Here is a 22,523-nt window from a genome sequence, read left to right as displayed (position 1 = left end):
AAGAAAATATCTACAATGGCAATTAAAAAATTATGAGTATCATCACTACACTACCATGTGGGACGTGTAATATTAATTAACATGTCTCTATTCGAACCAGTCATTTTATTTATATAGTGAACTTTATTCGGGCTCTTAAAAATGGCTTGTTTATTGAATTTATGCCAATGCTCATGTTGAGATTTTAACCAAAAATGCCAATTATAAATTTTTATCATCATTGATAATTTGTGGGGTTGATCTTCAGTCTAGAATATTATATACATCGTTAAAAAGAAATGATCTTATTAGGAAGGGGGTAGGAAGCATTGTATATCAAGAGTGGGTGCGGTGGCTCATGCCTGTAGTACCAGTACTTTGGTAGGCTGAGGTGGGTGGCTCACTTGAGGTCAGGAGTTCGAGACCAGTCTGGCCAACATGATGAAACCCTGTCTTTACTAAAACTACAAAAATAAGCCCAGAGTGGTGGTGCATGTCTGTAATCTCAGCTAACTGGAAGGCTGAGGCAGGAGAATCGCTTAAGTCTGGGAGGTAGAGGTTGAAGGCGCTCCAGCCTGGGTGACACAGTGAGTGAGACTCCATTAAAAAAAATTGTATATCAAAATAACACATACTTAAGAGAAAATCAATGAATTTAGAAGAAACAACATTGTAGCATATATGTTTGCAAGAACAAAACAAGAAATAAAAGGAAAGCAAACCTTGTGGGAATAAATGACAGACCACTCAACTGGTATGGTAATGAATGATACCTTCTGAAGGCAGTTTATACAAATAATATAAAGGCAGAATAAAATAATCAACAGTTGCATTTATCTGAAAATTCTTTCATTTATGTTATGTCTTACAGTGCCCAAGTGCATTTATGACAATAAATGCTTGTTAAATGAGGAAAAATCCTTCCCCTTCCTTCTTTTCTCCTTCCCTCCCTCCTTCCTTCCTTCCTGCCTTTCTGCCTTCCTACCTTCCTTCCTCCTTTCTTCCTTCCTGGCTTCCTCCTTTCTTCCTTCCTTTCTCTCTTTTTTTCTTCCTTCCTTTCCTTTCTTTCTCTCTTTTGTTCCTCTCTTTCTTTTTTCCTTCCTTCCTTCTTCCTTTCCTCTTCTCTTTTTTCCTTTCTCTCCTTTCTTTCTTTTCTCTTTCCTTCTTTCTTTTCCTTTCTTCTTTTAAATGAACTCCCAGAATGTTAGGCCAACATGCATGGTCAAAATTACTACACCAAACTTTTCCATGTGCAGATGAGGAGCCTAAGCTTGGAGAGAAAACAGATTTAGCTGAAGATGCACAGGTTCTCATGGCAGAGCTGGAACAAAAATCCAGATCTCTTATCCCTCGTCCAAAGGTTTTCTATTCCTCCATTCTGGCTTCTTCTTCTAGAGGTTTATCCTTCCCTGGAAACTTTCTTCGGAGAGGGGAAAGAAGACGGTATAGGCAGCAGAGTTTCCATTTTTAGGACTTCCCAACCCCCAAAACTCTTCTACACCATCTTCTGGTCTGTCTATTCACAGATAACATTGTTTTACCCACTACTGCTTGCTGAAGTGGTAGAGTTGCTGTATCAATCTTTGGTACAAGATCTTAATGGATGCTATAGGAGGAGCACAGTCCTTAAACCAGTGAAGGGGTGGGAGGCTGTGGATTTGTGAAATTGATGGCACTGGTAGATTAGGGACTAACAATCTCTCAGAAAGACCAGAGAAATGTATTGCAACAGGCCTTGGGAAAATCCCTGATACATCGAGGTACAGGCAGTTCACCATCAGATTCAGTTCAAAAAATACCAGATATACATATAATAATAAAGCTATAAAAGATAAAAGACACAGAGAGGATCCTGAAAGCAGCAAGAGAAAAGAAGCAAATAATATATAAGGGGGTTCCAGTATAACTGCATACAAACTTCTCAACAGGAATCTTAAAGGCCAGAAGGAGAATGGCATGGGATATTCAAAGTGAATTTTAAAAAGCCCTGATATTCATGAATACTGTATCCAGAAAAGTTGTCTTTCAGAAATGAAGGAGAAATACTTTCCCAGATAATCAAAAGTTGAAGAATTTCATCACTAACAGATGTGTCTTACAACAGTGGTCCCCAACCTTTTTGGCACCAGGGACTGGTTTCATGGAAGACAATTTTTCCATGGATGGGGGCCAGGAAGGAGGGGTGGTGTGGCGGGGCAGTGGGGGCCGTGAGGGCATTAGATTCTCATAAGGAGCATGCAGCCTAGATCCCTTGCATGCACAGTTCACACTAGGGTTCCCGCTGCTGTGAGAATCTAATGCCATCACGGATCTGACAGGAGGCGGAGCTCAGGTGGTAATGCTCACTCACCCTCTGCTCACCTCCTGCTATGTGGGCTGGGTGAGGGGGCAATGGGGACCCCTGTCTTACAAGAAAAGCTAAAGAAAGTTCTAAGATGAAAGAAAGAGCTCTCATATGTAACAAAAAAATTCAAAAGTATAGAACTCATGAGTAGAAGTAATTACACAAATTCAGAATGCTCTAATAGTATAATGGTGATGTGCAAATCGCATCTTTAGTATGAAAGTTAAGAATAAAAACTATTAAAAATAAAAGTGACTCCAATAATTCATGAAGGGATATGCAGTATAAAGAAATTTAGCTCAGTGACAGGCACTCATCCTCCCCACAAGAAAGGACCAAGGCAATGAATAAATTAACAAAACTTGACCAGAGAGTCAAAGGGAGAGAGTTCAAATATAGCAGGGGAGTGGAGATGCATCTGTAGGGATTGAAAGTCCAGGAGGGCAGCATGGATGCATCAAGCCTCTGCAGCCCTGTCTTCCACCCCTGGATCTGATCTGTCTGGAGTCAGGAATGAACATCCTATTGTGGGGAAAAGATACGCAAAAAAACCACACTAGTCTTCACTAGCACCACAAACACCTAAAATCCTTCTACGGAGAATCCTGCAGTCCTCACAAGCCCTGAGGCTTGAAATCCTGCTGCTAGAAATCCATGTAGGTACATTGCTCTGAACAGAAAGCACAAGGGGTGCGCTCCCCACATTCCACCTACCCATTCTCAGCCAAGATGCTGCAGCAGGGTGACGTCTTGAGACCAGAGCCGCTCCTGGAGTGCGCCCTCCTGTGGAGTCCATTAGCCACTGCACTTCTTCCTTAACGGGGCTGGATCTCCATTCCACCAGGCCCACACCAGTGCCTTTAAGACAGTGTGGCGACTCCTCAAGGATCTAGAAATAGAAATACCATTTGACCCAGCAATCCCATTACTCCCAAAGGACTATAAATCGTTCTATTATAAAGACACATGCACACGTATGTTTGTTGCAGCACTGTTTACAGTAGCAAAGGCTTGGAACCCACCCAAATGCCCATTGATGATAGACTGGATAAAGAAAATGTGGCACATATACATCGTGGAATATTATGCAGCCATAAAAAAGGATGAGTTCATGTCCTTCCCAGGGACATGGATGTAACTGGAAACCATCATTCTCAGCAAACTGGCACAAGAACAGAAAACAAAACGCCACATATTCTCACTCATAAGTGGGTGTTGAACAATGAGAACACATGGACACAGGGAGGGGAACATCACACACTGGGGCCTGTAGGGGGACTGGGGGCTACGGGAGGAATAACAGGGGATGGGGGGATTGGGGAGGGATAACATTAGGAGAAATACCTAATGTAGGTGATGGGGGGATGGATGCAGCAAACCACCATGGCATGTGTATACATGTATACCTAAGTAACAAACCTGCACGTTCTGCACATGTACCCCAGAACTTAAAGTGTAATAATAAAAAAATTTTAAAACACTTTAAATTGACTTATGTTTTGTGGGCCAGAAATCACCCTGAAACAATATGAACCAGGAAGGTTGAAACTAAAGAAGAAGAAATAATACCAGGCAAGAGCTGACAAAACAAGTGTATCAATGAATGTGTCAGAATTACTGTAAGGAAAAGACAATTCAATGTGAAAGTGTCAAGGATGCAGTGGGTGAATTTTACATTGATGCAAAATTCAAACCAACAACTTAATGTAAGTGATATCTTTTTGTAAATGTTTAAATATAAGGTTAAAAACTGGCATTAATTTAATAAAATTTTAAAAACAAAATTAAAAGCCATATGAGGGAAAAATGTCAGAGATATTTTTCTCACTTATGAAGAAATAGTACTCTACTTATGAGTGTAATAGCAATTAAATAATCAATAGGTATTTTTCTTTTAATTGGAAAATCAACTGAAACATTATCTGGAAATATAAACACTTGATTTGTCAGGAAAATAGTGACACCAAATTATCCCGAGAGGGTGGGGATTATGTAACCTTAAGTATGTCTGTGATTTGAAGAGTGCAGTACATGTGTTGGAAACATTTTAAATAAAATATTATAAACAAATAAAACATTAAAATAAAAAATTAATACAAATTATAAATTAAATATAAATGAGAATTTAGCATGTGATAATGGTGAAATTTCAATCTTGAAGAATAAAATATCTAACAATACTGAGATAACTGGCTCACACTTTGGGAGAAAATAATTGGTTATTCTCATTATCTCATTATTTTAAAGACAGATCTAAAAGAAAAATCAATTTAAAAGTAAAAATATACTTTGAAAATAAAAACAGAAGAAAGTTAAAAATTGGCAGAATAGAGAAGCAAAGATAACTCTTCAAGGACATTGATATAATTAACCACATTTTAAAATGGATAAAACTTTTCAGCTATACAAGATGAATAAATTTTAGAGATCTGATACAAACATTGTGCCTATAGTCCAAAAATGCTGTATTGTACACTTAAAAATTCATTCAGAGTAGATCCCATGTTAAGTGTTCTTACTAAAGTTAAAAAAAAAAAAAAAAAAAAAGCCCTACCTACATTTAAAAAAACTTTAAGGCAAAGATCTTTCACCACCTTGATTAAATTTATTTCTAAGTATTTTATTATATTTGATGCTTTTGTAACTGGGATTATTTTCATAACTTCTTTTTCAGATAGTATGTTGAAGCAGGATGTGGCAGTCTTTGCATCACACTACCCAGAACAGTGTACAATTTAAAATTTATCAATTGCTTATTTCAGGATTTCTATTTAGTATTTTAGGACCAGAGTTGGCCATGCACAACTGAAACCTTAGAAAATGAAACCACAGCTAAGGGAGGACTACCGTATATGTCTATCCTTATGGCAGTACCACACTGTTTTGAGTACTGTAGCTTTGTGGTAATTTTTGAAATTGTAAAATGTGAGTCTTCCAACTATGTTCTTGATAAGAATTGCACTGATCTAATGACCTGTTTGGGTAGCATGCCATTTAAAAGATAGCTTCTTATTTCATGAATACACACTCTACATTTATTTATTTAGGTCTTCACTGCCTTTGGGAAATGTATGACTTACAAGTCATTGATTATTTTTTATTTTTTTATGACATTCTAAATAGAACGTTTTGTGAATTTTATTTTTGGATTATTCATCATTGGTGTACAGAAATACAACTGATTGTTATGTGTTAAGCATGCATTCAGCAATATTGCTGCTTTCATTTATTAGGTTTCATGGCTTCTTGGTGGATGCATTGAACTTTTTTGCATACTATATGTTGTCTGCTAATAAAGACGGTTTTACTGATTCCTTTTAAATTTAAATGGATTTTATTTCTATTTCTTGCTTACTTTGTCTAGAACTCCAAGTACAACATGAGTAGAAATGACAATAGCTGCACCCCTGTCTTGTTCCTGATCTTACAGAAAAAATTTTATCCTTTCAGTATTGAGTACCATATTGTACTAAGCTTTTCAAAGTACCACCTTTTGGATTAGTTGATATGCTGTGTTTTCATTTTCATGTATCCCAAGGTATTTTGTAATCTCACTTGTAATGTCTCCTTCGACTAATCTACATATTATATAATACAACTATACGTCTTTCTGAAAAAAAGGCAAAATTTTGGAGACAATAAGAAGATTCATGGTTGCCATGGGTTTAGGGGAGACAGAGAGGATGAACAGAATGAAGGGAAGATGAACAGAAAATTGAAGGTTTAAAAGTATGTCATTTACTAGTCACATCATCGTGAAGTTTCTAGTTTCCATCTGTTATTGATTTTTAGTTCCATTCCATTGTGATTAGAGAAGATACTTCATATAAAGTCAATCTTTTAAATTCATTGAGACTTGTTACATGACCTAACATATGGACTACCCTGGAGAACCGTGCATGTGCACTTGAGAAAAAGAAATGAGCATTTTGCTGTTTTAAGGTAAAATGTCCTTTTTAAATCAATTAAGTTTATTTTATTTACAGTGTTGTTCAAAACCTCTATTTTCTTATTGGTTTTATGTCTAAATTCTTCTATTATTGAAAAGTGGTAGGAGGTCCCTAACTACTCTTGTAGAAACAATTATTTCTCCTTTTGTTCTATCAGTTTTTGCTTCATAAACTTAGGAATCTGATGTTAGGTGTGCATAGTTCTATGGCCCCTTTTATTTACACATAATGTCCTTCTTTGCCTCTTATGACAGTTTTTTCCTGAAATTGTATGTTGTCTGATGTTTGTGTAGGCACTCCATCCCTCTAATTGCCTCTATTTGCATAGGATATATTCTTTCATTCCTTTCTTTCTCCTTATTTGAGTATTTGGCACAAAAGTGAAACCCTTATAGACATATATAGTTGAATCAGGTTTTTTATTCTTTTGCAATCACTGCCTCTTAATAGGAGGTTTTTAATCATTTACATTTAAAGTAATTACTGATAGGAAGGACTTCTTCTGCCACTCTGCTATGTTTTCTATATGCCGTATTTTAAAGGTCTATAGTTGGCCAGGTGCGGTGGCTCATACCTGTAATCCCAGCACTTTGGGAGGCCAAGGCAGGGGGATCACCTGAGATCAGGAGTTTGAGACCAGCCTGACCAACATGAAGAAACTCCATCTCTACTAAAAATTAAAAAAATAAAAAAATTAGCTGGGTATGGTGGCACATGCCTGTAATCCCAGCTACTCAAGAGGCTGAGGCAGGAGAATCACTTAAATTCAGGAGGCGGAGGTTGTGGTGAGCCAAGATTGCACCATTGCACTCCAGCCTCGGCAACAAGAGCGAAACTCTTTCTCAAAATAAATAAGTAAATAAAATAAAAATAAAATAAAAGTCTGTAGTTTATATGAAGATTTAGTCTTGTGGCAAACAGTTCTATGGATTTTGATAAATATATAATGTCACATAGCTGTTATTATCACCAGAAATATTTTATTGCCCTTAAAATGATCTGTGCTTCATCTGTCCATCTTCCTTTCCTTCCCTAAACCCATAACAAAAATGCTGATATTTTTACTTTCTCCATTGTTTTGCCTTTTTCAAAAAGACATATAATTGGATTGTACAATATGGAGCCTTAGGAGATTACTTTCTCTCACTTAGCAATACATCTTCATAGGTTTGCTATATCCTTTTTTTGGTTTACTAGGTGATTTCTATTTTGTCAGTAAATGGTCTTTTATTTCATCCAGTCACTTAGAAAAGGCCATCACAGTGGCTTTTAGTCTTTGGTAAATACATATAAAGCTGCTATACATATTTTCATTCAGGTTTTTGTGTGGACATAATATATCATGCTGTTCAGACAAACACTTAAGAGAAGGATGACTGTATTGCCATGGAATACTTACCTTGGGCTGCTTTAACAATGTTCCATAAAGATGAAAAAAAGTAATTTATTATCTCACAGTCCTGAGGCCTTGAAGTCCCAAATCAAAGTGTCAGCAAGATTGGTTCCTTCTGAGGGATCTGAGGGAGATTCAGTCCATGCTAGCTCTATCTGTGTTGTTACAAGAGACATGGTTTCATTATTTTTAATGACTGCACATTATTCCATGGTGTATATACCACATTTTTGTTATCCAGTCAATGGTTGATGACTTGTAGGTTAGTTCTATGACTTTGCCCTTGCTGTTGTAAATAGTGCTGGGATGAACATAGGAATGCAGGTGTCTTTTTTAATATAATGATTTATTTTCCTTTGGGTAGAAGCCAGTAGTGAGACTGTTGACTCGACTTACAGTTCTATTTTTAGCTACTTGAGAAATCTCCATACTGTTTTCCATAGAGGTTGAATTAATTTACATTCCCACCAATAATGTATTACTATTCCCTTTTCTGTACATTCACATTAACATCTGTTTTTTTTCCCCCATTTATTTGTTTTATTGCATTTTAGGTTTGGGGGTACATGTGAAGAACATGCAAAATTGTTGCATAGGAACACACGTGGCAATGTGATTTGCTGCCTTCCTCCCCATCACCTACATCTGGAATTTCTCCCCTTGCTATCTCTCCCCAGCTTCCCACCCCCCACCGTCCCTCCCCTATTTCCCCCCAACTGACCCCATTGTGTAGTGCTCCCAAACTTTTGTATAATAGGCATTCAGACTACTGTAAGATGATATCTCATTGAGGTTTTAATTTGTATTTTTCTGATGATTAATGATTTTGAACATTTTTTCATGTGTTTGTTGGTATTTCTTCTTTTGAGAAATGCCTGTTAATGTCCTTTGCTAAGTTTTCAATGGTGTTGTTTCTTTCTTTTTGAGTTGGATTCCTTGTAGATTCTGGCTACTAGTACTTTGTCAGATGCATAATTAGCAAATACTTTCTCTCATTATGCAGGCTTCTGGTAAATCTGCTGATGATTTCTTTTGCTGTGCTCTGTTTTGGGGCTCATTGCATTTGCTTTTTGTGGCTTCACCATTAATTCTTTGCCTAGGCAAATGTCCAGAAGAATTTTCTCTAGGGTTTTTTTCCCCCTGGGATTTCTATAATTTCAGGTGTTACAGTTAAGTCTTTAACCCATCTTGGGTTGAGTCTTGTATATGGTGAGAAATAGGGGTCCAGTTTCAATCTTCTGATTATAGCTAGCCAATTTTCCCAGCACCATTTATTGAATAGGAAGTCTTTATCCTATTGTTAATTTTTGATAGCTTTGTTGAAGATCAGTCAATTGCAGGTATGTGGCTTTATTTCTGCATTCTCCATTCTGTTCCACTGATCTATGCGTTCATTTTTGTACTGGTCCCACGCTGTTTTAGTTACTATAGACGTGCAGTATAATTTGAAGTCAGGTAATGTGATGCTTCTAGATCTGTTCTTTTTGCTTAGGATTGCTTTGGTGATTTGGGCTCCTTTTTGGGTCCAGGTGAACTTTAGAATTCTTTTTTCTAATTCTGTGAAGAATTATGTTGGTATTTTGATAGGGATGGTGTTGGACCTGTAGCTTGCTCTAGGTAGTATGGTCATTTTAATGATATCGACTATTCCAACCCATGATTATGGGATAGTTTTCCATTTGTTTGTGTCATCTGCAATTTCTTTCATTATTCTCCCCCTCTGCTTCCTGACTGACTAATGTGCTTCCCATGTGGACCTCCTCCATAGCATGGTGTGTTTTTCCTCTTGAGATTTGTTAGTACAACAAACACTCTTTTCAATGGCAGTCACCTCCTAATGTGTTGGCCATGTCATACCTAAATAATATTAAAACCTAAGTTTTAAAGCAAGGGCTTATAAAGCACAAAACTGGGCAACCAAGAGCAAGGATGTCTAGAGCAGGACAAGAGGACAGATGAACACTTCCTGTAAAGATCTGTGTATTACACATTAACAACCACCAGGAATCATTGATGATGGACAAGACACTGGACATCCAAAAAGAAGAAAACTCAACAAGTTGACATTAATCAGCCTTCATTACCATACCTGGAGAAGTAACTGTGTAGCACAAGGCAGAGGACAATGGTAGGCATGAAAATGCATCACTCAGATCTCCTACTGCTTTGAGGTGAGTAATTGACGGACACCCCCAGCTACTGCTCTCTTCATCTGCCACCATGTCTGTGCAGAGGTCATGCTTCCCTCAGGTTGATCCCAGCCAATGACTGATTGCTGCTTGAATACTAAGGCAAGCCCATTTTGAGACATGGGTCTCCTCTGATGGGTGACTAGTTCAAGCCTTGTCTTTCAGCATTTGTCAGTGCTGTACTTCATTCTGAGTCTCTTCCTCCACAAGCCTCCTTTCTTTTCTCCTTCCTCAGAGCAGTCAGTCCTGGATTATATTCTGATGTTGTTCTTGCCACTTGGGCTACCTGCCATTTCCCTTCACAGACATTGTTCCCTATACACTCTTGATTATCTTATCTTGTATAGGCAACTGCTTTTCAGAGGTTCCAAACTAGCTAACTATAGTTTTGGTTTGAATAGTTGAGGAAATGATAGGAAATTAGTAGAGATGAGGATGAAAATAATGAAAAGAAAGGACATTTTTTTCTTTCCTAATAGATGTTACTAACAAATGAACATTGTAATTAGATTCCGTTAGAAAACATTACGGAGAGTAAGATACCCACTTGATTTAAATGACATTTATCATATACCTAAATTTTTATCTCTTGAAACTATGCAATGATGATAATAATATTAGATGTCAATTTGAAACATGCTTGAGAAAAAGTTTTTCAAAATGTTGTCAGAGATAAACAAAATGTTGGAAAATCACTTTTCCAGACCTCTGCTACCTTTGTGGGAGTTAAGGAAGAATGAGGCACAGAGTTATAAATTTGGAATATTCATGGCTAATTACACTTCATTATTAGATAGATCTAGGGCCCAGCCCCCAAGCAAAGACTCAAGGGAGGTAAGCTGAACCACAGGGATTTTGTTCTCTTAATTTATGGTGGCCCAATTTTTAGGAATGAAAGTACCTAGATCTAAAGTCCATCTTGCTCAATTTCCAAGCCTAAGTTCCAAATCCAATCGCAGATCATACTACTCCAACACTTGGAAAGGCCACCAGCAGTAGTACCAGAAAAACTGGCTTGCTCTTCCATTACAGGATTAGTCGGTGTGCCATTCATAGGATGCAAACAGAATTTAACTCCAAAATGCATTTGGAATCTGACCAACAGAGAATCTGAGTGTCAGGAGATCCTGAAAGAGACAAATATATCAGAAAAACACAATTGCAGGAATTGATGAAACTAAATATGAAACAGTAACTGTGTCCTTTTTACAGTTCCTAAGGGATTGTGCAACATGGCTGAGTAGAGAGAGAGAGCAAGAGATCAATCCAGCAGACTTACAGATTTTCATGGAGTTTTAAATACATAACACTTTATTCTTTCTCTTGTTATCATGGTAAGAAACATTTAACTCTTGCTAAAAGGAAGTCCTGGGCCTGAGCAACTGTGGATGACATGGAGACCAGTTATCCCAGTCTGAGCCTGTAGCACCTGTGTCTCCTCAGTCCTGGTTAAGAAGGATTTCCACCTTGGGAGAGAACAGAAAACCAGAGATATAGGAAGGTGCAAAATGTACAGGGCACATGGTTTTTTGTCCCAGGGACACTGTGGTGTGATTCCTGTTAGGTATTCCCCTCACAACAACACTGGCATGTGCTGCCAAGGAGTCAGGGACTGGGGATCAGGGATTCTAGTTAAGGCATCCTAAGGAAATTCGAAATTATAAACTCTTACCTCACAATGCAAATGTAAAGAGGAAGGTGTTTCATGATCGTAAACTGTAAGAAAAAGGATTTGAAAATGAATAATAAAATCTAGTAACTATTGAGTACCTTAGAGATAATCTTGTTGAAATGTCGACATTATAGAGAGGAGAAGAGTAATGCCCGTTATGTGAAATGGAAGGTGCATATCTGAGCAAACAAGTCTGTTGAGCGTCCTCCTTCACTTTTGAGAGGCAAATCTGTAGACCCACCCTACCTAAAAACTCAGCTCACAAGGATTGCTAAAGGCAGATTTAGGGGCAACATGAAGAACGGCAGATCTAGGGCTCCTCACCTCAATCCAGAACCCACCAGGGCTCCATACACCGACGCCGACAGTTGTAGTAGCAACACTTCTTGTCCCCCTTGCAACTCTTATCGCGCCGGCATGTAGGTAAGAGGGTGAAGGGGCACTCAAGATCAAACTCTGGGCAATATCCCGGTTTCTGTGTAGCTGGAAAAAATGCCATAGGTCAGGAGGCTGAGGCAGGAGAATCGCTTGAATCCAGGGGGCAGAGGTTGCAATGAGCTGAGATCGCGCCACTGCACTCCAGCGTGGGCGACAGAGCGAGACTTCATCAAAAAATAAAAAAGCCACAGGGTGAGTGGGCACCAAAGTGTGATTTCCAGGCGTTAGGGCCAGGTCACACCATGGACTCCTCAGAGGAAACGCTCCCAACCCCAACAGCATCCTGGGTCGCCAACGCCCTACCCACACTCCTCAGGATTCGAGGCCGGGCCATGCAGAAGCAAAGGAGGATGGTCACAGAGAGTAGAGTGAGGCTGCTCAGCTTCATAATGCAAGAAAACGGTGTGGGGGCACCTGGAGGCTGGACCTGTCTGTGTCAGCTCTGGTGGGGCCCCGCGAACAGACGGCGCTGTGGCTCACGGGACTGGAGGTCAGGGGGTTTCTCCGCTTGACCCGGAAGCACCATCTGTTTCCCTTCATCTCCCGGAAGAGACAACATGAAACAACTGGGGTGTAACTTGGAGAGCCCTCATGGACTGCCTCTCTTCAGGGTGTTGCAGGACTATTCTGGCTCTTCATCACTCTTACTTTATCCAGCAGATTTTGAGGCAATAGAACGCCATTGTCTTTCCCGGAGGGTGCATCAGGTCTGACCAGCTCCCCTCTTCCCACTGTGTATCCGGAATAATTGAAACCTACCTCTCTAAGCATTTGAGGTGTTTACTTTTACCACATTAACATTAAAACACACAAGACACAAAGACAAAGCAAGATAATGTGCAAGTCACAAGATAATTTCTAGATTTATGAAAAACTTTTTTTTGTGCACCGTAGGCGTCAAGTTTAACTTGTGAAAAAAAATTGTCTCCTTTAATTCATGTCTTAATGTTTCCACTTATGTGTAAAAACTTAATTAATTGATAAAGTCAAAACTCCATCTTGAGGCCATTTTGGAATGTTGACTCCAGGCCAAATAAATCTTCATGCTGTCTCTATGCTCCTCTCTCTGTTCCACTTGCTTGGTAGCTAAGAGCATATAAGATTTTAGCAATGGTAAGAAATAGGTTTACTAATGAACGTGGGAGAATTGGGACCTGATATGAAAGAGCGATGACGAGGAAAAAGCTCTATGGAGCGGGCACTATATTTAACACCTTTCTTCTAGCACAACCTTCAGGCTACCTCTATACCTTGCATGTTTATGTTGTTCAACTCTGCTGCTCTTTTCTAGCTCTGATGTGGCATGTGCTCACTGAGTTCCAGTCCAAATTTCCAAAAGCAAAATCCTTTCCAATGGGCTTAATACGCCAAAATCTTAAAGTGTTGGCACTTTTATTCTCAAGATGTTTGTTTTAGCCTACACATTAACACAGGATGATTCTACTTCCAAAACAGTTTAATATCGCTGCAATTTTGTGGTAACAAAATATGACAGGGATATTACATGAAAGGAAAACAATGTGCCAATCTTGCCGTAAACATTAAGGCAAAAGTCCTGAACAAAATATTACTAAGTGAATATTTTCATATATAAAAATGGTTATACATCATGCACAAGTAAGATTTTATGTCAACAATGTATGGTTATTTTAACATTTAAAATTAAGTCAATAGAATACTTCTCATTAATAGAATACAGGGGGAGCTGGTATGATTATCTCTGTATTGGCCATAGAAAATGTGAAAAAAATCACTTGTCTCTTCATGATAAAAGAGAAAATAAGGACATAGAATTAAAAGTTCACCTATTTAATTTGATAGCAAGTCTCTGTAATTGCAACAGAGGAACTACTTTCACAATGGCAGAGTAAAATCTGCTCTTCCATAAAAGTAAGTGAGAATTACATGTTGAGTATCCATTATGTAACAAGCTTTGGAGCAGAAGTGTTTTAGATTTTTCAGATTTAAAAAAATCTTTTCAAACGTATAATGATGTATCTTGGGGATGGGACCCAAGTGCAAATGCAAAATTTATTTATGTATCGCATACACCTTATATACATAGAATATTTTTAGTGGTTTCCTGCACGAAACAAAGGTTGTGTACATTGAGCCAACAGAAGGAAAGCTGTCACTATCTCAGCCACACATGTGACCACTTTGTGGTCATTTAACATCACCATCCTTCCTGACTCTCAATTATATGCTACCATGAAGCAATTAATTCTTACAGTTTTTTACACATAAGTACTTAACAGTTAAAAATTTGGCATACCATTAATACAGTGAAAATAATGTGTTCAGAGTGTTTAAGCAGCACAGTAGCACAACTAGAATATCTGAATCAGCTGTTAATCATCAGCAACGACATAGTAGCAGGTTTTGATCTCCACCTACGATGCTGTGTTTTGATTAAAAGGTTATTGCAGTCCATATTTTATTTTTTTAAGGTTAGAAGAGACATCAGAAATAGTTGAGGGACCAGAAAATCAGTCCTCTAAGGATAAAGAGATATTGTGCTGGATAATTTAAGAAACGTTTTTTTTTCCAGAGTCACCTGTCTCTTTTGTCCTAGAAATCCCTCTTTGAATTTTTTAACTGACATGACTTTTGTCCTTCCGAATGCATGCTGCTAATAAACCCATCACGTATTTTCACCATGTCGTCTACAGGCAGTTTTTCTGTGGGGTTCATAGTGTCATTTTCATTATTTTGAACCTGCATTTTGAGTGAGACCAATCACATGAAATCAGGGGTGATGTTTTCCACTTGTGACTTCATGTTGGCTCTCAAAGACTTAAGGATTTTGGAGTATTTTGGATTTTGTTTCTTGGTTAGGGATTCTCAACCTGTACTCACAAATGTAAAACTCTGCTTTTTTCAAGCAAGTCGATCCCATTTACAATAACCGAAAAAAAAAAACAAACCCTAAGGATACATCAATGACAAAGACAAAGAGAAATTCTTGGAAGCAGCAAGAGATAAGTAACTCAAAATGACTAATAAATAAACTTAACAGCTGATTTATCATTAGAACCATGCAAACCAGAAGATAGTAAGAGAACATATTAAAAGTGATGAAAGAAATATCTATATACCAAGAATTCTGTATCTTGGCAAATCTATCCTTCACAAGTTAGGGAAAAATTAAGACACTCCCAGATATATAAATACTTCATGTTTGTCACCATTAGGCTTCCCATACATGAAATACTGACATGATGGCATATGTAGAAAACGTATAAGAATCTACATAACCCCAAAAGATTATTAGAGCTAATAAACTCATCAAGGTGCAGGACAAAATATCAACCTATACCTCTCAATTGCATCATGAAAAAAATCCATTTACAATAGCATCAAAAATAATGAAATACATAGGAATTCATTTAAGAAAATAATGTCAAGACTTGTACACTTAAAACAACAAATCATGATCAAAGAAATTAAAGAAGACATAAAAATAGAGAGCCATTCCATGTTTGTGGATTGAAGACTCAATATTGCTAGGCAGACAATTTTCCATATTTTATCTAAAAACTCAATGGAATTCTTATAGAATTCCAGGTGACTTTTTGTAGAAATTGACATGTTAATCCTAAAATTCATGTGTAAATGCATAGGACCCAGAATAGCCACCACAATCTTGAAAAAGAGTGCAAATTTAGAAGACTCATACTTCCTTATTTCAACACTTACTACAAAGCTAACAGGGTCAAGACAGTGTGGTACTAGCATAAGTTTAGACACATACATCAAAGGAACAGAATAGAAGAACAAATGTGGAGACTCAAACAATGGGATACTATTCCACAATAAAATGAACTACTGATACATGCAAAACAGAATGAATCTCAAAAACACTGTATAACAGTCAGACACCAAAGGTAATGTTATTACATGATTTCATTATATAGAGATTAAAAACTGGTGAGTTATGAGTTTCTAGAAGTCAGTATAACATTTGCCCCAAAGGACTGGGACTGAATTTGAAAGGAGCATAACGCAAGATGAATGTTCCACATGTTCATCTAGGCATTGTGCAATCACATGTATGTGTTTGTCAAATCTCATTCAAGCAAATGCATAAGATCTGTGCTTTTCTTTATACGTATCTCACCTCCATTTCAAAGAAGACATAATAAAACATTGTTTTATTATGATTACTTCCAAATTTGTTGTTCTGGCACCTTTTTTAAGCACTGGGGCTGAGATAATCTTATTCAATATCTCTAAGCACCTCTATAAGATGGTTATTATTATCCCCGCATTAAGATGAAGGAACTCTGCATCAGAGACCCCACTTCCCAAGACTATGCAAGCCATGGGAACCATGGTTCATGCAAATTGTGCCACAGCACACAGCATTTATGACTCTGGCTCTCTTGCTTATTTGCATGTTAATTTAGGTTTCCTTCCCTGCACAATCAGCAATATGTCAGGAAAACTGTTGAATATATGTCTCTCCACATATAGAGAAGAGAATCTCTTCAGCAGACTGCAGCAGGTAATTCTAGCTTTCCTAATGCTAAGGCCCCTAAGCCCATCATAGCCTCTCCTCTTTAACTGCTGGGCTGGTAAAATAAGGCAGGTGACTGAGGACAGGGCCTCTGTGCTCTTGGGAAGGATTCAGTGGAGAGAGACAGGATTCTTAAGACACTATGAACAAGTCTCTTATCACACACATGCAGGCAATGTTTACACCTCATAGAAAAGGTTGTTTCTTTCTCTCTTCTCTTTCTTTTTCTTTCTTTTTTCCTCCTTTCTTTCTTTCTTCTTTCTTCTTTCTTTCTCTTTCTCTTTCTTTCTTTCCTTTCTTTCTGTCTCCTCTCTTTCTCTCTTCTCCCTCTCATTCCTTCTCTCTCTCTTTCTTTTTAAGGAAGCTCTACAATATTGAGTCAGTATGTACTATGAAGTTAACTGTGTCAAAGTTTTCCATGGTGCAGATGTGGGATTTAAGCTTGAGGGGGAGAAAATATTTAATTAAAGATATACTAGTTCTTACAGCAGAGCTAGAATGGAATCCAGATTTCTTATTCCCAGGCTAGTGGTTTTCCTATTTCTCTCTGTTGGCTTCTTCTCCTGGATGTTTGGCTTTCCCTGGAAGCATCTTAGAATAGAGGGCAAAGAGATGTAAAAGGAATAGCATTTGTATTATTAACACACCACCTGTCCCAAGACTCTAGCCTAGTCCTCTGGTCTTTCCATCCACAGATGACATTTTTTTTTTAATGAGAAACAAATGTATTTATTCATTGGTGTTTCATCTTGGCATGAAAAGAAGCCAAAAATCATAATTGAAGCAGTTAATACATGAGTTATTGTTAAAGGGAGAAAGTCCAATGTTGTAAATTATTTCTCACAGCAAATTTAAAATCCAAACATGCTTCATCGTTTTTTCCCATTTATTTATCACACTGCCACGTGTGTACCTATGCAACAATCTTGCATGTTCTTCACATGTACCCCAAAACCTAAAATGCAATAAAATAAATAAATGGGATGACATTTTTAAATGTGCTCACTCTTGCTGAAGTGGTGGAGACTTGACCTACCACTCTTTGGTGTAATTGCTTCTAAATGAATGCTGAAGGAGTATGACTATTCTTAAGCTAAGTGAAGGGATGCGCTGCTGTGGACTTGTGGAACATTCATGGCACTAGTAGATCAGAGACTTTTCCAGGGCTTGTGGCAATACATTTTCTCTGTTCTTTCTGTGATTCTGTTAGATTATGGGGTCCTATTAGTACAGAGGTCACAAGAGACTTAAGGGTTGGCACCAGGTAGATGTGTGCCTGGCAGGGTAATAACACCCCGTTTTTAGTGTTGGATTTCTATCAATATATCTAGAAATGTGGCTTTGATTGTTATTCTCCCTAATGCTTCAAAAAATCCCATGTTTTTCTTCCAAAATCATTTTGATCAGAAATGTTCTCAGTCCCTTGAGCCACTAAGAATTCAGAGATCACTGGAGCCAAAAGCAGATATAGCAGAAAATGATCTCTTTATTGGAAGTTTGAAGGACTCTAGGTTTAGAAAGCCTAATGCAAGGAAGCATGAGCAGCTGGTGTTGTCCATCGACCAGGGATCTGGGACCACATGGGAGTCTGGATCTCAGAAACATCACAGACTTCACTGAGGTCAGGTGACACCTAAAGAAAGAAAAGACAACCAGATATGTGAGGGTAGTGGGGAGTGAGGGTGAGCATGGGACCCTTGTCTCCTTTAGCTCCAATTGCACCAGCCCCCTGATCGTGAGGATACCAGGCCAAGAGTTATCAGCTGGGACCATTGTTTCTGCTACCTCCCTCTCTTGAGGTACAGCATTACTTATTGCGAAGGAGCATGAAAGGACCGTCTCCCCAGTCCGGGTCAAAGTTTTCCTCTCCTGATATTGCAAGTGTCCATTAGCACCTGAGATCTCTCACCATCTCCTGTGCCTCCCTTTCCACTTCCCTTTTCACAATCTGAACAGGAATCCTTCTTTCTACTCATATCTTTCTTGTATAATGAGAGAGTGGACTGCTAGTCTTTGGGCTTGTAGTCTCTGAAGGAGACTGCTAGTCTTTGGGCTTGTAGTCTCCGAAGGAGCATAGATGAACTCTAACAGGATACAAGAACATTCATGTGTGTGCATAAAGAAAACATTAACTGCTGTAATATTTCATACTATTTGAGAAAGAAATTGAGGTTTACTAAAGTATAAGAATTGATGTGTATGCCATAAACTGAGAAGTATGCATATATCGTAATGCATGTTCAAAAAAACCTTTAGCAAGCAGGCATGTACAAAAATATTATTGAAGAATAGTCAATTAAAAACAAGAATTCTAGGACCCAGTGATAGTCCAAGCATCCTTTCCTGCTACTAATAGGTCCTCTACTCACCAGGAAATGGTGCTCATCTTTCCACCACTTGTAATACAGTACTTCTACTGATGTGAACAAGGTTACCAGTCCTACCGTGATCCTGGAGAGTCCCCAACTTTGGGCCAGTTACCTCTCCTATTTGGTAAGAAAAGCAAACTTACCTTGTTATTGGTCCAGATGTTCAAATGGTTGCTAAATGATAAGTGTGTTTCGTTTTTTATCATAATGTTGTGCCAAATGATGATCACGGCTATCTTCGTGCTCTATAATTACAATATTATGTGCTCTACTGGATTCCTCTTGGTGTCTGCCTTTTTGGTCACGACTGATTAGGTCTTTTTCTCTATCTGCAGATTGGCCAGACTTTCCTTTTGCGTCTTGGCCAAACCGTTGATCTTGACTAGGAGTTGTTATCTGTTTTTGAGGCTTGGCAATTATTTTATCTTCAGTTTTGCTAGAAGTATTAACTTTGGATACACCTTTCTGTGTATGCTTTTCTCCATGGTTAGGTCGTCTTTCTTCTGCAGCTGAAGATGGGAATGACATTTTATTTGCCCTATGGCCATCTCCTTGACTAGGAGTTGTTACCTGTTTTGGAGGCTTGTCATGTATTTTATCTGCAGTTTGGTTAGAAGTACTGCCTTTGGATGCATCTTTCTGTATGCCCTTTTCTCCATGATTAAGTGGTCTTTCTTCTGCACTTGAACATCGGCAGGACCTGTTATGTGCTTTTGGGCCACGCTCTTGATCTCGATTGGGATTTCTTGTCTGGTTTTGATTCTTAGAAAAAACGTCTTTGGATCCATGTTGGAGTCTGGCTTCTTGTGCAGAACAGAGTGGGGTTTGCACTTTACTTGAATGTTTCTGTTTCGTTTCATTCACATTTGGGGAACTCCCTTTATTTGGAAGAGAATTTAGAGTCTCAGGTTTTTTGTTACGTACTGGATCTTCAGTTTTGAGAACGGGACTGCTTTGGGATCCACCTTGTGTTCTATTTTTTTGTGCACCAGAGACTAAATCTTGTTCTTTACCTAGTCCAGGAGCCAGTAGCCTTTCTTTTGTGTTTGAATCTTGACCGGATTTTCCCTTTCCAGATGTGCTATTTCCCCGATCTTGAAAAGGATTTTTTGTCCCACGAGGAGCGTGGCCTCCTTTATGGTGTATAACTACCACATGAAAATCACCTTTTGATTTACCATGCCCTCTGCCTTCTTGCTTATGATTGAATGGTTCTTGACGTCCACCTGGATGTTTTTCTGATTTTGTCGTTTTATTTTGGGCATTCAAGTCATATTGCTTACTTTTTCGGGTCTGGTCACGATCAGGGACAGCTACATGAAATGTGTGTTCAGTAGAAACGCTGCCTTTGGATTCAGCATGCTGTTTGCCTTTTCGTGCAAAATACTGAAGGCCCTTTTGTCCATGTGGAAATTGGGAAGATTCACCTGGTAATCGGCCTTTTGGTCCACCTGGTAATTGATAATAGAAATGTATGCATTCATTGTCTCCAAAGCTCCCTTGCAATGCCTACGTCCCACCTTTTCCCAGCAAACTACTGATGTTTCTAGAAAGCCTGAAGCTTTGGATGGAGAAAATCAATTCTCTTCAACGAGAAGAATCTGTGCCTGAATAGGCTACTGTCTGCACCCTGAATACCCTTAGAGGCCATTCTGCCTGAGCAGCTTTCCCCAAGGCTTACCCTCTCCACTCACCTTTTTGTCCCATCACAGCTGCTTGCTTCTCCAGGATGAGGAGCAGGGAAAGCACGAAGAAGATGATGGGCTTCATCTTGCTTGGAAAACCTTGTCTGAGAGCCGAGTGGATCTCTTCGTTTATATCTTCCTTGAGTGGACGTACCATGGGTGGAGCTGAAATTTCAAAAGGCACTGCCCTTTCATAGCTTATTAATAAATGTCACCTTCCTCACCCCTGCTCAGTGGGGGATAATGTCAAAGTCCCCAGGGACATAGTACGGGGACATAACGTCAAAGGCAATTTTTTTACTTCCCCAATCCCCAGCAAATTTTATCAGTCCTTGTATGTCATCATGCCAGATTGCTTGCATTTTACAGAAGAAGTTCAGTCTAGAGTAGGAAGGAGACTAGCTTCAGGTTACAAAAGTAATTGGGGGCTGACAATGCCTTCTTATTCTAAATGTGAGTTTCCTTTCTGATGCAATAATTTAAAAACCCAATTTTAGGTATAACTCTGTACTTTGTCTTGTTTTAAAATAATCCTAAGACACATTCTGTTTTACTTGAGAAGAAGCAATCATAAAAGTAGAATGACACATAAGAGAAAGAAAATTTATGGAAGCCAAAGAAAAAAAGTTTCAACAATTAAATGAGGTACACCAATGTCAAATGTACCTGTGAAGTTCGTCGCAATAAAGACAGACGTGTCAAAAGCTTTCTAATGTTACTTGCTGCTAGTAATGTTAATGAGAGACTAATGCAGTTGTGTTGGGTTGTCCATTGAAGGATGGAGTCCAGCTGAAACCTTCTCAAGAAGTCCAATATCGTGGTTAGAATGAGAGTTGAGGCTGTATCCGGAGGGTGAGATAACTCCAGAGATTTTTTTGAAAGGATGAGAGAAATTTAACATATTTTTTGTGGTGATAGAAACAACTGTTGGAAAAAGAAGTAAGAACATTGGTTTCCAAACTGGATTATTTGATTATATCTACCTAAATGGCAAAATACATTTTTTTAAATAAAAGAATTTCATACTTCTGTAATAAACTGGTAAACTCTCCAACAGGCTGTTAGAAATATTTGCCACCTTCAATTGATTGAATAATGTATTGAGAGTGGTCCTAAAGCTAAAATGTTTACCTTGGGTAGAATCACAAGTTTTGTTGTTGTTGTTGTTGTTACAATTGTGAAAACTTCCTGAAAAGTCCAGGGAAACTTTCTTTACTCTGACTGAAAAAGACCTTGTTCTGAGCAGACCACAGGAGAAGCAGCAACATCTGAACAGTGACCCTATATGCATCCAGAACACTACGGAGGGTGGTTCTGGAGAAAGGATGGCTTGAAAGCTTATTTTCAATTATTCTGTCTTAACCTTCCTGTAGGCAATGCTGTATGGAAGGGGAGAAGGAAAAAATCAACCGTAGGAAAAAGTGCTATGCCATCAAACGTAAAGCATGTGAGTTACATGGTTTCTCTATGAGCCACTCTGAGATTTTACCACGTTTATCTGTTTACCCTAAGGGCAGTAAGTATTTCCTTATGGCGGGGACCCCAAAAGAGAAGAATAAAATTTTCCTGAACACAAATTGATTGCTGTACCTGCTAATCACTGTACTCTTCCTTACACTTCCCTTAAGGAAATACCAGGAGCTGTTCTGTTCCAAGATTACTGCAACAAAAAAGAGTCTGAAATATTAATCTTACTTATGCATCAAGATCAAACTTTCAACTAATCTAGTGTCCAAAGGATACAGATAAAACAAAGGGGCACACGATTTGCAAAAACAAACCAGGAAAATGCAAACCAGGCATAACCGGTGATTATGATACTCACATCATGATTGGGTTTAATGAAATTTGAAAAAAAAATTTCAAAATAAAAAAAGAAATCTATTGATAAAGATGAAAGCAGAAATCAGTAATTTGGAAAGCATAAAAATGGTATAGTGCTGCATACATCTTAGATATGGTATCATGATTGGGAGAATACCAAA

General features: G+C 38.3%; 1 protein-coding gene across 1 annotated transcript; it reads right to left on the bottom strand.

The window, feature by feature from the left end:
- Positions 1–19,027: 19,027 nt before the first annotated feature.
- Positions 19,028–20,623, bottom strand: LOC108313009 (semenogelin-1-like). The gene is made up of 2 exons (XM_017541203.2): positions 20,548–20,623; positions 19,028–20,304 (listed from the first exon to the last, which is right to left on the bottom strand). The coding sequence occupies exons 1-2, from the start codon at positions 20,621–20,623 to the stop codon at positions 19,028–19,030; spliced, it is 1,353 nt and encodes a 450-aa protein (XP_017396692.2).
- Positions 20,624–22,523: the final 1,900 nt, after the last annotated feature.

Source organism: Cebus imitator, unplaced genomic scaffold, assembly GCF_001604975.1.
Source record: "Cebus imitator isolate Cc_AM_T3 unplaced genomic scaffold, Cebus_imitator-1.0 Scaffold132, whole genome shotgun sequence".
Classification (NCBI taxonomy): Eukaryota; Metazoa; Chordata; class Mammalia; order Primates; family Cebidae; genus Cebus; species Cebus imitator.
Note: the sequence above shows the minus strand (reverse complement) of the source record. Positions and strands in the feature narration are given on the sequence as shown.

Coding starts and splice junctions, on each gene's coding strand:
- LOC108313009 (XM_017541203.2), bottom strand. CDS start 20,623: ATGAAGCCCATCATCTTCTTCGTGCTTTCCCTGCTCCTCATCCTGGAG. Junction 20,305..20,547: donor AGCTGTGATGGGACAAAAAG/GTGAGTGGAGAG, acceptor ATCAATTACCAG/GTGGACCAAAAGGCCGATTA.